This window comes from Labrus mixtus, chromosome 7, assembly GCF_963584025.1.
Source record: "Labrus mixtus chromosome 7, fLabMix1.1, whole genome shotgun sequence".
Taxonomy (NCBI): Eukaryota; Metazoa; Chordata; class Actinopteri; order Labriformes; family Labridae; genus Labrus; species Labrus mixtus.
In genome coordinates this window covers 14,698,770-14,713,362 of record NC_083618.1, presented here as the reverse complement: position 1 = coordinate 14,713,362, position 14,593 = coordinate 14,698,770, and the positions used below count along the sequence as shown (strand labels likewise).

The 14,593-nt window shown below is 38.4% G+C and overlaps 1 protein-coding gene across 1 annotated transcript in view; it reads right to left on the bottom strand.

The window, feature by feature from the left end:
- Positions 1–1,169: 1,169 nt before the first annotated feature.
- Positions 1,170–14,593, bottom strand: part of LOC132978133 (protein phosphatase 1 regulatory subunit 1A-like) — a 30,539-nt gene continuing 17,115 nt past the window's right edge. The window contains exons 3-7 of the mRNA XM_061043197.1: positions 10,705–10,742; positions 10,482–10,545; positions 8,502–8,684; positions 5,009–5,134; positions 1,170–3,401 (exon numbers count right to left, since the gene is read on the bottom strand). Coding sequence (XP_060899180.1) covers positions 3,319–3,401; positions 5,009–5,134; positions 8,502–8,684; positions 10,482–10,545; positions 10,705–10,742 — 494 coding nt within the window. The 3' untranslated portion in view covers positions 1,170–3,318. The remainder of the gene's footprint in view (positions 3,402–5,008; positions 5,135–8,501; positions 8,685–10,481; positions 10,546–10,704; positions 10,743–14,593) is intronic.

Below are 14,593 nucleotides of genomic sequence, written 5' to 3'. Positions count from 1 at the left end.
CCAACCAACACACAAACACACAATCTTCTCATTTCACACATGAACACAACATGTATGAGATTTTGCAGTACAAAAGCAATACTTACTGTTTGGTAGGCTGGATGTGATTCCATCCTCAAGCGAATGTAAAAGTTATGATCAAAGAGTCTCTCCCTACAGATTTAGAAATCAAATTTAAGGTTTTACTCTAAAGAGATTCTACAGATTCAACTTGGGACATGACTGCAACTTGCTTTCACAGCAGAAATTCTTCCATTTCACATAGATCCATCTCTCCAGGCACGTCTTACTGTAAACTACAGCTGCATGTGGCTGAGTGGATATTACATTTAGAATAATATGCTGCAGCATTATAAAAATACATTTGTGGAAACTAGTCCTCGGTATGAAAAATGTATGTGTTTTTATGCTCGCAGCTCTGACATTGAATTATTTATTGGCAGAGAGTCTATTTTTAGAATAAAGTCAAATTCAGTCTCTACTAAACACATGACCAGTGGTGCAATGATGCCAGATATAATAAGTTTACATTGAAGTTTTGGGAGACTCTAACCCATAAATGCCCTTTCTCGTCACATTTTAATGGGAATGCAGATCTTTGTTTACACATTGGACGCTCTTGATCTCTAAAATTAGTTGAAAATTCAAAGACTGTGTATGATTAACAAAGAAAAACAGCAATCACCAATTTAAATGTTTTATTGTATCAAACAAATTTAGATTACAGACGTAATCATCAATCAATTCAAGTAAAATTGGAACAAAACTCCAAAGGTGTAATACATTTAAAGAACAATATTACCCGTCAAAACAGAACAAATGTTACATGGTCCATAAATACACTGCAGAAGAAGAAAAAGAACGTACACAGGAATGTTTTACCATCTTTCTTTGTTCATTGTGGACATAAGGGTTGTTGTTGGCAGCTCAGGGGGAACAAATGTAAACAGCTTAATCTGCTTAAAACAAGAAAAGTAAAACATTTGCTTGTTTTACTTTTCTCCGACCTGTCACAGGTTATGGAAAGATTGTCACATAATCTACAAAATAAGCTGCTTCATTGATACAATTAACAGACAGAATAAGCAACATGTCAGTGTGTGGTGAAGCCTTTATATTATATCCTTTGCATACAAACTAGAGATGCCATTGCAGTTAGCGACCAGTGAAGACCTTAAGTTAAGACTGAAATGATATTACATTCTGTGCCATGCATGAAGTTTTGTTCATAACAGGAAATGAGCTTCCCAAAAACCATTCAAGTGTCAAATATGAGGGTGCAATTTATTCACCGTGGGGGCTTTTCCCAATTAAATGTATTGTTTACAACAAAAAAAACATATCTGCAGATTAAACCCTACTGAACCCTGCTTCAAATATAACACAGTTATCTGGTATATGATTGTACTACTGTAAGAAATCATGATATCATTGGCAGATTATCGGAGGAATTATTATCCTAGTATCCGAATCATTTCTTTTTACTCTTATTACAAAATCCAAATTAATTTATCAATATTTTCAGTCAAAACATGAAATCAGCTCATTTAAACTTCAAACAATTATCATTCATATTTTTTCTTATCAAATGGGCTTGAGTGTGTGTGTCTTTGGAAATTGTAGAAATTTAAATGTTTCTATTCTGCAGCTGGGGGCGGGTCTATGTCTGTGTTTGATTGACAGCAGTTAACAAATGAAGATTTCAGCCTGCATGTTATGAATGGACCGGATGTTAAAGAATAAGGACCACATTGTATCTAGAGCCCAAAAAAATCTGAAGGTATGTTTACATGTCTCATGTCCTAAGCTAGCTAACCTACAAACTGAAGTTAGCAGTGAACGTTTTCCCTTTGAATGTTCGTTAGGTAGGTAGCTCATTGGACAAGCTAAGGTGCACGACAAGGCATTTGTTCTTTTTTTGTGAGTGAGATAAGAATGAAGACGAAAAAGATGCAAGTGAAAAAAGAAGGTTGACATGTGTTGTGTAGCAGGCTGCTGTTTGACTGTCAGTCTCAGGTTCTGTTCAGACTAACAGTCCATTTCTGATTTTTCTAAGCCATCATTTTTACAGATTGATTCAAGGGAATTTAGACAGCAACAATTTACCATCATGAAATTATTAGTATTATGTTTTGCAAATCAGATATAAATCATAGCTGGTTTAAAATACAATGGCCCTAAAACTACTAGAGTGCGTTGTATGTCACTCAAAGCTTAACACACGAGAACCTCAGTAAATACAAATTGAACCAAATGCAGATTGGTTGTTGATGTCTTGACCCACAAAACTGATTCTAATTCTAATTCTAAAACGTTTCACCTGATACAACCAGGATGGTGGCACTTTATGTTGATTTGGTTCAAAAAAAGAAAAAACTATTTGGTTTGGTTTTTAACTGGTTGGAGAGAAGGTCTCCATTAGTGTAGGCTACATCTTTACATCCTGGTATTTCTGCTAATAGGGGGCACCATCATGAAATGTAGTAAATGTTAGAGTGTACATTTCTGTCTTTTAGAATTTTTCCCATGGGCAGTAAGTGCCAAGTGAATTTCACTTCAAAGCAGATATGTATCAGGGCTCTAACGCTGCACCAAAAAAACATGCAATTTAATTTCAACTGAATAAAAAAAACAATGTCTTATAGTAGATATCAGTAATGTCTTAGTAAATATTTAAATTCTCCCAGATGTTGTAGTCTATGTTTCACTCTCAGCATCAAACTCATTCGGAGAAAAATATCTGAATCAATAAGTGATGTTTTTTTATCCCATTATTTATGAGGGGAAAACATTTGTATTGCGAGTTGTAGAAGTCATGGCACATAGTTCATGAAAAAAAAAAAGATTAGACATCCAATGTTTTTGCAAATTTTGGTGATGCTATGCATGTCTGTTTATGACAATGATTGTGTGAACGAGACAGACGCTCCTTCCTAATTGAATTTTGAATTCAATTAAATTCAATTAAATTTTGAATTTCCCTCGGGATCAATAAAGTATCTATCTATCTATCTATCTATCTATCTATCTATCTAGTAACTCCCAGTTCAGTTCGTACAAATAGTAAGCTAGATTTTGTTAATTGCAGGGGGAAGAGATAGAAAACAAGTATAGCATTATGGAATACTTATAATTTACACAGTTTTTTAATAAAATAAAAGTAGAAACCTTTGTTCTCTGGTGGAAACTAAGGCCTGACTGTAGAGGAACGTAGATGCCCTGATGTCTGTAAAAAGTAGATCTGCAGACACAATCTTCTGTCATTGTGTTGGGCTGGCTGAGCAGACTGAGCAGCATTGAGTTGAACAGAAGACTGCTCTATTTATCCTTCTCCTGACTGCTTTTCTTTGCCTTCTCCTCTGCCGGCTGACTCGCAGTGGATGCTGCTGCTGCTTTTGTGTCTGTAAGATATAGACAGAGAAAAAAAAGACTGTGAGAGAGAGAAGGGGCCGACTTCTGGGTTTCTTAATGGACTCTTGTAGCTGAACAGTAAGAATAGAATAAATCTCCAAATTAATACTTGTTGACTCTTAAAATAACCCAAATTATTAATAACAATCATAATTTATGCTTTATTGATCCCGCGAGGGGAAATTCATTTTACACTCTGTCTAGTGAACATGCTACACAAACATAGGCTGAAATACATACACATGCACAAACAGGATCCTATGGACATGCACTAATGGAGAGGTCTCAGAGTGAGGGGGCTGCCCACAGTGGGCATTTCTGAGCTGGTGGGGGGGTTAGGTGCCTTGCTCAAGGGCACCTCGGCAGTGCTCAGGAAGTGGACTGGCACCTCTCCAGCTACCAGGCCAATTTCCGGACTTGGTCCGTGCCGGGACTTGAACCGGCGACCCTCCAATTCCCACCCAAGTCCCTACAGACTGAGCTACTGCCGCCCATTATGTATTTCCATTGACTTTGTATCCAGCCCGACTACCTTGAATAAAAGCAATGGGCTTTGCCATTTGCCTTTAACTTGCACTCTTTCTGAAGGCCAGCAGGGGGCAAGTCCATATGTTGCAAAAAGTTTGATTTGACAGTGCGCAAAGAGGATGTTGTGACAAGTTACGACACCCATTGTTTCAATCTTAGGTTTTTGGATCCAAAAATGACCATTTATTCAAATTCCATATTGGATACCAATTGTAACATCCCTATCTTGATTGACCAACCTGCTACAGAGCTTGCTAATCACAAGTAGCCCGACCTAAAAGCATATGCACTACTCTATATCTGACTGTAATAACAAGACTTAACACTGGTGATTGCAACCATTAGGTCATTAGAAAATTGTTAACTGAGGTCATAAAGAGACTTAGAAGTTCTCTTGTTTGATACAATCAAACTCAAAATTGCAACTGCAGGGATCTCCCCCAGCTGGTTATAACAGATAATGCAGGTTAACTGCACTTCTATATTGGCTTCACTTTTGAAAGCAGAGACTACATCCAGTTCTCAGAAACTATAGCAAAGAGTGTCGGATCCAAAAAAAACCCAGGCCAAAATCAAAACTCAAGGTTTCAAAACTGAATCGCTAAATCCAACTAAATTAACTTACAGTCCACTATCTGGACTATCTGAAGTTAAATGAGACATAATGTGTGTTACATACAACATCTTAAATTCACTCCAGAAAGTAATAAACAGTAATTTGTTTTGTTTGTTTGTTTTAAAATAATCAATCTTCAAATGCCTGTAACAGAAAGAAAGAAAGAAACAAATAAGAAACAAAGAATTCAAATGTGCACACTCTCAGTTCAACCCGTATTCAATTGTTTTCGCTCTTGCACAGGCGCTAGCTCTTAGGCATTACTGTGTGAAGTGTGGATCAAGGCCCCTTCAGAGATGTTTGTTGACAAGCCATGATTACATGAAACCAAGCCATGCCTGCTGAACTGTTCATCATATCTAAATAAACTCTGCACAGTGAGCAGATGGTGAGGAGTCCCCTGAGAGGAGAGCATTCCTGTTTAAAACTGAGGCTCTTTTGACTCTCTTGTACCTGCTTGTGCATTGTTTTGTTGCGTTGAGGGATCTGCTACACTGGCAGCACTGGAACATCCTGCTTTCTCGTTGGAGAGGGGGCACTCGAGCCCACCTGCAGCTTCTAGGCTCTCTCTGGAGAACTCTGCAGGAAACAAAGAGATGAGATGAGGGTTTGGAAAATGACATATATCAAAGCAGACACAGAGGTTGGCAGTATCTTTAATATATTGGTAATATTAATTTAATTGAGCTTAATCGATCTCATTCCTTTTCATTTAGTGTATCAAATTGAAAAATAATTGTCTTTTATTTAAAAAATAAAATGTCTTTAGGTGGCAACTGAGTCAGGCAACATTTCTGTAGTGTTCAGCCCACCAGGTGGGAGGTTTTATAAGTGTGTCCTCTAGTACTATGGATGTTACACATAAAGCCTTAATAAATTGTAACTTACAATGCTAAAAGAGGCAGCTGCAAAAACAGCATTTGAGGCCTCAACAATCACAAGAGAAGCTAAAAACAAATCCTTGAGGGGCTGAATAACGTGTCATCCCACCAAAGCAAATCCATTCCACCTGACATTTTCAGCCGGTGTTATTTAGTCATACTGTGTGGATTTAAAAGGCTGATCTGGTGAAGTTAACCTGCTCTCAATGGGCTGGTGTTAATGATCATTGATTTGTTTTCCCAGGATGCATTGTGCTCCTTTCATCTAGACTGAGAGGTGAATTTGCTGTTCCTTTTTAATATGTGAGAAATCCATAAAAATATGCTGTTTTCTAATTTCAATAGGCCATGTTTTAATTTAAGGCTTTAAAAAACATCTCTGTGTGCCCTGGTGAATTTAAGTTAAATAAAAAATTAACAAATTTGGCACTTCTCAAAAGCAGCCCTTGTGATGCATTAGTTCTGGACAATCACTGAATGTGTGTGTGTACAGTGTGAGCTGTACTCTAATCTACTCAGCAGCCATTAAAGTAAATTATCTGGCCTCAGCAGGAGCTGACCCTCCGTTTTTGGCACTGGACAGACACACTGCCTGCCAATGTGATTCAATTGCACTAAGTGTCTTTATTTGGGGAATAACTTTTTTGCAGAGTGTTAGATGAAAAGGTCGATATCACTCTAATATCTGGCTGGTTAGCTGAGCTAAGCTGCTGAATCTCATTGTAACAAAGTACTGTATATCTGCCAGAACTTATTTATAACTAGATAAAATCAGTGCCGGAAAAAATCCCTAGATGTTAGTAGTGGGTTGGTCCGCTCTAGTACGCATACTGCCACTTCTAAATCTTACCCCTTGGTGTACCAGGACTTTTTCCGGTACTGGGACTTCTCCAGGTGCCAATACTCTTTCCTGTTCTCTGCATATTACAGCTTGTCTTGGCTATTCATAATAGCAACTAAAATAAATCACACATGGGCCATGAGAACAAAAAGGCGCGCGTCATTGCAGTTCTAATCACGTAACGCTCACTAGTTTATTTAATCCATGAGTGTAACATTATATACCGATACATGTGAACTCATCAGTCACTGCATTGTCGGATAAAATAGGGAAAGGGGAGTAAAACGTACACAATGGCAATATTGCGTGGCTCCAAAAGGGCAAAAAGACGACACGAACCAGAGCAGAGTTAGATTATGACACAGCTCTCAGACAGTCCATTACCAGACCGCCAGAAAACAATGGTCTATAGCCGCAAGCTTTACGTTAGCGCCTCCGGCAGCAGCGATGAGTCAGATGCAGCACCAACATCTGTTGATGGTACAGCAGCTGAACGTGACTGAACGTGAATGAAATGGTTCATTTGCAAAGACGCAATTCTAGGGTGCTAGACACGTAGCAAAGTCAGCTCACAGCTGCTCAAACACAGCAGGAACTTGGGATGTCAAGTGAGTGGAACGGGTGTATAATCTGTTACCATCATTTGGTGCTGACATGGCTAAACAACTATTCCTTGCAAAAACTGGACATTGAGCATTGTGATTCGGTGATACAGAGATGCAGAAGTTCTTTGTTTTTGTGACACACTCACAAGAGGTGTATAAGGGGAGTACTAGTTTTAATCCACTTAAAGCACTGGAAATAATGATGTGGAAAAATAAACTATACACAGTATTTAGTTACACAACAGTTGTATCAAACTTTCTGCAAGAAAATGGTAAAGAGTATTTACACAAAATGCCAACCTATTCTTTAAAGGGTTTCTTTCCATATTCCCACTTTCCCCCCGTGTCTATATTACACCTCTGTTGAATCCTCTCCTTCAGAACCCTCTCATACATTTACATACATCCCTTCCAGCAAGTATTATGCTGCCTACATAATTTTATGCTTTACTTTTCATCCCCCTTTCCTTCCAATTCTACTCCCTTCCCTCATGTTAATAAGCTCTATATTCTTCATCTCTTCACTGCAGCACCCTGTTAAAGCAGAGACCTCCTTATCTCTTGACGTGTCCTTCCTTTCATTTAGTGTCTTCCCACCATCTTCTTTCCACCCATTATGTCTGACAGACACCCCTTTGTTGGCACAGTCATTCATAGTCTTTAAAACAACTCCAGTGTGCAATGTCTGAAATTGCAGTAATGGAAGGTAATCAGATATTTTGACATAATTGTTCTTTACTTGAGTTGGGTCAATCCAACAGTTTGGATCACTGGTTACAGTTTGAATCAGCGTATCAACTTCTTCATCAATTAACATAAAATGAATATAGCACGGACTCTATTTCGCTGTCCTGATTCATTATCCAACGAGCGCTCAGATTCAGCTTGTGACCCCGCTGTTCTAGAGACACTGCAGCTTCTTCACTTTATCATTTGAGAGCCATTTCTGCCAAAAGTGTACACATGACTTCAAGTTCCAGGAGCCCTTTAAAAGAGCCAAAAAGGACTCCCCCATCACAATGTCATCTAAGTTCCCATGGAGGTCTAAAAAACCCATTAAGATTAGGCAAATAAGGGGCACTGGTGGCGCAGTGGTTAGTGCGCGCGCCCCATGTATGGAGGCTATAGTCCTCCAAGCGGCCGGCCCAAGTTCAAATCCAGCCTGTGGCTCCTTTCCCACATGTCATTCGACGCTCTCTCTCCCTGATTTCCGGCTCTATCCACTGTCCTGTCTCTCCATTAAAAGCCCAAAAATAAATCTTTAAAAAAAAAAAAAAAAAAAAGATTAGGCAAATAAGTATACTACTATAGTTTGATAGTTCTTGCCCCCAGAGAACGATCATTTTGGTGGGGTGAATAAAGTCACGAGGACTTTATTTAGACCCTGGTCCATGTGAGGGAAATGCACTGATTGCCTCTAAGTCCCTGATCCCCAAGTTACTGCGGAGATGCAGCTACAGATGTGTTACTACTCAGGACTGGGAAGCCAAATTCTCTCTCACTTATCCACATACATAAACATTGTTACTTCATCCAACTCCTTATAAGGATCTCATCCAAGAGTTTAAATACTCAGGTTTTCAAGGACGTTTTATGTTGCTGATTAGACAGCTGCATACCCTCCATTTGGCAGCGCAGTTTCTCAAAGGCCTCCACTGTGGCCTCGTCGTCGTGTGGGAGCTCCTCCCCAGGGGGAAAAGAGTCAGGGCTGGGCCGGTCTGACAGGCAGCTCTCTGAGGAGCACTCGTCCCCAGCGCCTTGCTGCTGCCGGTACAGGTGGTGCTCCACCATGAACTGCAGCTCTGGGAGGAGACGGAGATCAGAGAGAACGAAAATAAACGATGGAGAAAGGTTTACAGTTAACAGGAGGAGAAGAGGGAAGATAAGAGGGGAGAGGCATGGATTGGAGGAAAGAGTGGAATGGAAGAAGGAAGAAATCACCGGGGAAATACCAGGAATTACATTTAGCAAATGGTAGAAAAAAAACAGGGCATAAAGAGTACACAGAAAAAAAGAGATGGAAGGAATGGTTGGGATCCAGCACTACAGAATATTGTAGGTCAAACATTTTCAATAAATTCTCAAAATGTAATTAACAGCCAGCAGTTGTGTGGGGAGGCAGGTAAGGATGCATCCGAGCTGGGAGATGTTTAATCTCCTCTCAAATCCTCCTTCATGGTTTTATTACTCTTAATCTCTTTGCAGTGGGAAACTAAAGCTTGCAGATTAACTTCATGGGTTTATGCTACCAAGTGACTCATCACACTAAGAGCTCTTTAACAGTGAAACTAATTGAAGAATAAACATCCTCGAGCAGCAAGTTTCACTTATCTCCTTATTATTGTTCCCTTGCTTCGGTGAGTTTATTGTAATTTATTCTGTTTTCTCCGCATAAACACACCTACAATTACCTTCAGTGTTTGTATTTAATTGGAAATGTGTGCACCAAGTTTGCTTCGCTTCACATTGCTGTGACAAAAACAGAAATATCCATTGAACACTTTTCAGGTTCTGTGTTTTTTTGTTTTTTTTCAGTCTGCATTTAAATGGAGCAGGACCACAAGTGCCCTGATCTCACAAAGACCCAATTACAAACAAAAAAATGGGAAATTATGGTACGAAAACCAAAGATAATGGAACCTTGCTGTGCCAGGGGCTGCTATAATTACCTCTATGTTAAAATATACCCCCCCCCCCCAAAAAAAAAACACTTCCATAGCTTACTGTAACTATTTTAGTTGAATTTTCCTGACATTTGGCATAGTGTCCCATTAGAGGGTAGGTTGACCTTTTTTAAGGTTTAACTCTAAACAGGGTTACATGCCATATGGTATGATAAATGCAGGTGCATTTTCTGGATGCTCACTCAAGGTGTGTTTTAAAGTCCAATTGAACTCTCTATTCAAATGTTTTTTAACATTTGGGAAGATGGAAAATGTGGTCCGATTAAGTTCTACTGAAACACATTTGGTGTATAAATATTGCTCTATGTAAAGAGTCTGACTGAATTGTTTACTTAAACTTCTTTGAGTAGATGAAAAATATACATCAGATTGGTGATTTTAACAGAACACTGTAATTGTTCTCGCTTTAATACATCAAATTATTTTAATTACAAATTCCCAAAATGGTTTTGATATTGATTTTCACTATCTGAGGTTTGACTGGAACTTTTAAAACTATATCATCTCATAACACCTTCTTTCTCTACAACGGTTCAACTTTAAAAAAAAAACACAATCATGACAACATAATAGTGTTGTATAGAAATGTGTTTAGATAAGTAGCTAATTCTCAATCCTCAGAAAAGTTGACTAAAATTTGGGTTACTTGATAAACTCGCTTGAGTTAGCCAAATGACGCAGGCTACTTCTGATGTCACAGTTTTTGGTGTCATATCTTCTTTGTAATTTCCTGTGATTAGTTTATCTGTTTCTTTTCATGTATTTTTCTCATGCACTGTACTTTTCTTTCGTTTCTACAACATTTTCTTTCTTACTCTGCAGCAATATCATTTACAATCGTTTCTTTTCGCTATACCAAATGTCAACATCACACAGAGACTGATAACAAGCCACTATAATAATAACACACTCTACCTTTCATCGTAGGTGTTCCCTTCTGCCCTTTTCTCCGCTGCCGGGGTGAGTTCAATAACGCTGCCTGTGAAACATCAAAACTGCAGATGAGCTGGGCAAAGGGCACTCAGATGCTTCAGAAGAGATTACGGTAATTTAAAAAAAGGAATCTATAATTCACTTAGTTCTATTCATGCTATCATATCTCAATAACATGATTGATCATACACAATGAGTTATATACCTTGTACAACTGGGTTGGGAGACGATCTTCATCAATTTCTGCAACAAACAAAAGCAAATAATCATGAATGGAACTTCTTAACTACAGTTAAGAACAGCAGTAAAATAATTAAAATAAGGGGAAAAAAGCAAAACTGAAGAAAGGGGACAACATAGGAAATAATGAATTCTTTGGTAAAACACATTGTGCAGTGTTGGTACTGTTCACTACAGTACAGTTAATCTGTTACTGTCTCAGTGTCCTGAACTGAAGAGCTGCTGTGTCTCCTCACAGTACACAGCAGAGAGGATGTAAGGTGACCTCCAGCCAGATGCTTATCTGACTCACTACCAGCCAAGCCTGTTTTCTTTTTCAATTGCTGTGGGTGAAATATTCTGTGATTTATTCTCCACTCTCATTTTCAAATTAAAAAACATTTTCTCTGGATATTTTTTTGCTGAATAAGGGAATGCTTATCCACTCTCCTCATTGGGGTCTGTGAGGAGGTAGATTCCTGCAGCTGCTGATGGGAAATGGTAAAACACTGTTTATCCAAAAGTGAGTGTGTTGCATGCTGACATTTAGTACGGAGTTGATATACACTTAGTTGCAAAGTGAAAAGGTACAACAAGCTTCAACTAATTCAGTCTAACACAGCAATCTTGCAATAGATGCAACTTCATTAAGGTAATTCTCTTCTCGTTGTTTAAAAGAAGATTTGAATCAGCTTTCACATGATTTCAAGACTGTTTGTTTAGCTGTCTTTAATATCAGCTATGTGTCACTAAGACCCCATTTACTCCTGGGGTTAAATGTGTGTTCTGTATCTGGATACATTAACCTGATAATGAAAAATGACAGATAATACAAGATGTAAGTAAATAAGTCATGATTGAAGGCGATCAGAACTGCCTGACCACAACTAAAGGAAGTAGAGCTAACATACTGTTTGAATCGTATGTAGAACCAATCAGCTATCTTCTGAGGAATACATGCTCCTCCAAGTGTCTGCCAACTTTTCAGGGATTCTGGTGTAGCCAGAGGTTAGCGATAGGGGACATCCAGCTAAGACTTTTTATCTCACGCATTGCATTTGTCTACAGTCCAACTAGCAACTTGCAAAGCCAGGATGGCCTTGAACGCTGATGAGACCCAGAATGGCTTCAAGGCCAGAGGTCTCTGGCTTTTTTTGCCACTACTACACAAACTGTTTCTCTGAATACAATCAAAGCCAGAGGAAACGCAAGTATGCTCAGAAATGGAGACCAGGATGCTTTGATTCCCAAAATCCCTCTTCCTACAGATTCTGCATTTTTACAGTCACAATAAGAGTCAGACAAGAAACTTGAGAAGCGGTATGGAGTGGGAGTGAAAAGACAAGGTCTATAAGCTGATTTTTGGCTGTAGTTGCATGCATATGTTGTTTTTACAGACAGCAATTTAAGCTAAATCAATGCTAGATGAGTGCTGATGGGTTGAGTTTGTGTTCCTTCCCTTTTCATTTCCACACAGACTATTTTCTTTCAAACAGCCAAAGCTAGCTGAGGTGGAAAGATATTTCTTGTGCTAAAGAATCAAGGACACTTATTTAAAAAAATACAGTCCTGCACCTGCAATTTTATAAATACATTTTTTGAAAGAGATTATGATAACTAGGGCAATATAAAAATATAGATGGAGGCTATATTTAAAGATGGGATTGTTAGTCATCCAGATTACAAGTCAGGACACAGTAGGGGTATTTAGTGTGTGCACCAGTAAAAACAGGTGCAATGTGCACATAAATAGCTGTAGGGATCATATTTGCTCAGGAGAAGAAGGAAACTCCACTATGATACTACACTCAGGTCATGTTTCTTCATCATCTGTTGTCAATATGTGTAACTCAACTCTGTGGTCATTACATGAAAGGACAGAAATAGAAAAAAAAAATCACTATTGGAGTGCAGAGAAACATGGAACAATGGTGAGTGTGTTAAACCAGCTTCCAACTCTGCATTTCAGTGTGGAACTTTTTTCTAGGACACCACCTTGTTGCCTGGCAACCTGTGCATCCCTAGGCATTAGGAGGCACTGTGCCTGTGTGTGTCTGTGTGTGCTGTTGTGTGTGTGTGTATGTATGTGATTGAGTGTATGCATATGTTATTCCTACTTAAAAGTATTCACTAGGCTGTTCAAAATGCCACTGATGTTTCTCTATTCATCTCTCTCTCTCTCTCTCTCTCTCTCTCTCTCTCTCTCTCTCTCTCTTTGCATTCAAACACGTTCTCAATGGCACACAAAAAAACCTTAAATTGAATTTCAAGTCTGAAACATCCCTGCGTGTGTATGCTTAGGGAAATGTTTCAAAGTGCATCTTATTTTTAGCCTCTTGCAGAAGTTTGAGAAGAATCATACAGCCATTATAGATTATGTTTGAAATCAATGACAGGAAATGGGCCAGCCTTGGGATGTTCCTCAAGTCAGAAGGAGAGCTTATGATTTATAGACTGCTATTTGACAGACAGCTGTCAAACTATGTCTGGAAGAAAATTATTAAACCATCAATCAGAATGTGATCTGTGAATTTAAAGGGCTGAAGATTTGGAACAATCACAACACTGAACAAAATGTGTAGCTCTATTCAGACTTTCAAAATAAATTATAAAAATCAAATATAAAGTACTAAGGGACTTTGATTGTGTCATTTTCTACCTTCTCATACCGTCTTACCATATGGTATGGAATTGGATGGTTTGGTATCTTGTGGTTTATGGTAAAATATTCTGCTTTTGCATCTTTTTTTAATCATATTGTATCGTAATGTATACTATACTATACTATACTATACTATACTATCAAATTGTATCTCCTTCCCTTTCATGTGTGTCGTTTTTATTGCAGGATTGGCATCGTATTTCATGATCTGCATTGACATCAGATAAGAGTCAATGAAAATACTGTTATTACAAGAAAATTACTTAATAGTATCGAGAATTTGAGGCTTAAATTGAAATGTTTAATGGAAGAAGAAATATAGCATTTAGATGTAAAATATTACTACAGTGAGCCCCTATGCTTTGATTTGAATAGTTGTAATAGTAGTCGTAGTAAAGGTAATAGTTGTAGTTGTAATAGAAGTCGACACGGTTGAAATGCAATGTGTGTCAAGAAACCTCAATCTGATTCTCTGCAGCTGCTATATTCAGATTGTTTTCTCTGTCTGGAGCCCATCTGTGCTGCAGAATGAGAGAAAAGGCCAATAATAAAAATCCGCTCTGGCACTGATGAGTCTATCACTGTAACTCCCTGCTGACTGTCAGTCTGACACAGAGCCAGAATAAAACAGGGACCAGTCTTCTGCCTCCACTTTATTTAGCCGAGCCGCTCTGATTTAGCTGCTGCCTGCTCCAGTCCATGTGAATTCCAGTTTCTGTGCAGCGTCAGATGAAGAAAAGAAAGCAAATCTAGAAGTATATTAGACTGTGTGTTAAATTACAAAGGGGAATATGTTAACACACAGCAGGTTTATAAGGGCTGTGTTATCTTTGCTCTGTTTACATTTGTTTACTGAAGAGCAGCGAAAGTGGTGGTGGTCTCTTTCTATATTTGTGCACTTGTAACAAAATGACTCCCTTATTTTAACATCAAAGAAAACATTGTTCTTCCTCCTCTACTCCCTCCTATTGAGTTTAAATAACGCAACCACTTACTTTATTCAAACACAACATTACCTCCTAAAAACTAGCAATGGTGATCATGTTCATCGTAGATAATGTACATGGAAAAAAAACAGTTTGCAACTTCAGTATTTTTCCTTTAATAAACTACCTCTTCATATCTACAAGCCTTTTCTTGCTCTGTAACCTGGGTTGAGGCTAATAGGCAAATGATGACAATGGCAGGGAGGGGTTAAAGAGGAAATGGTGAA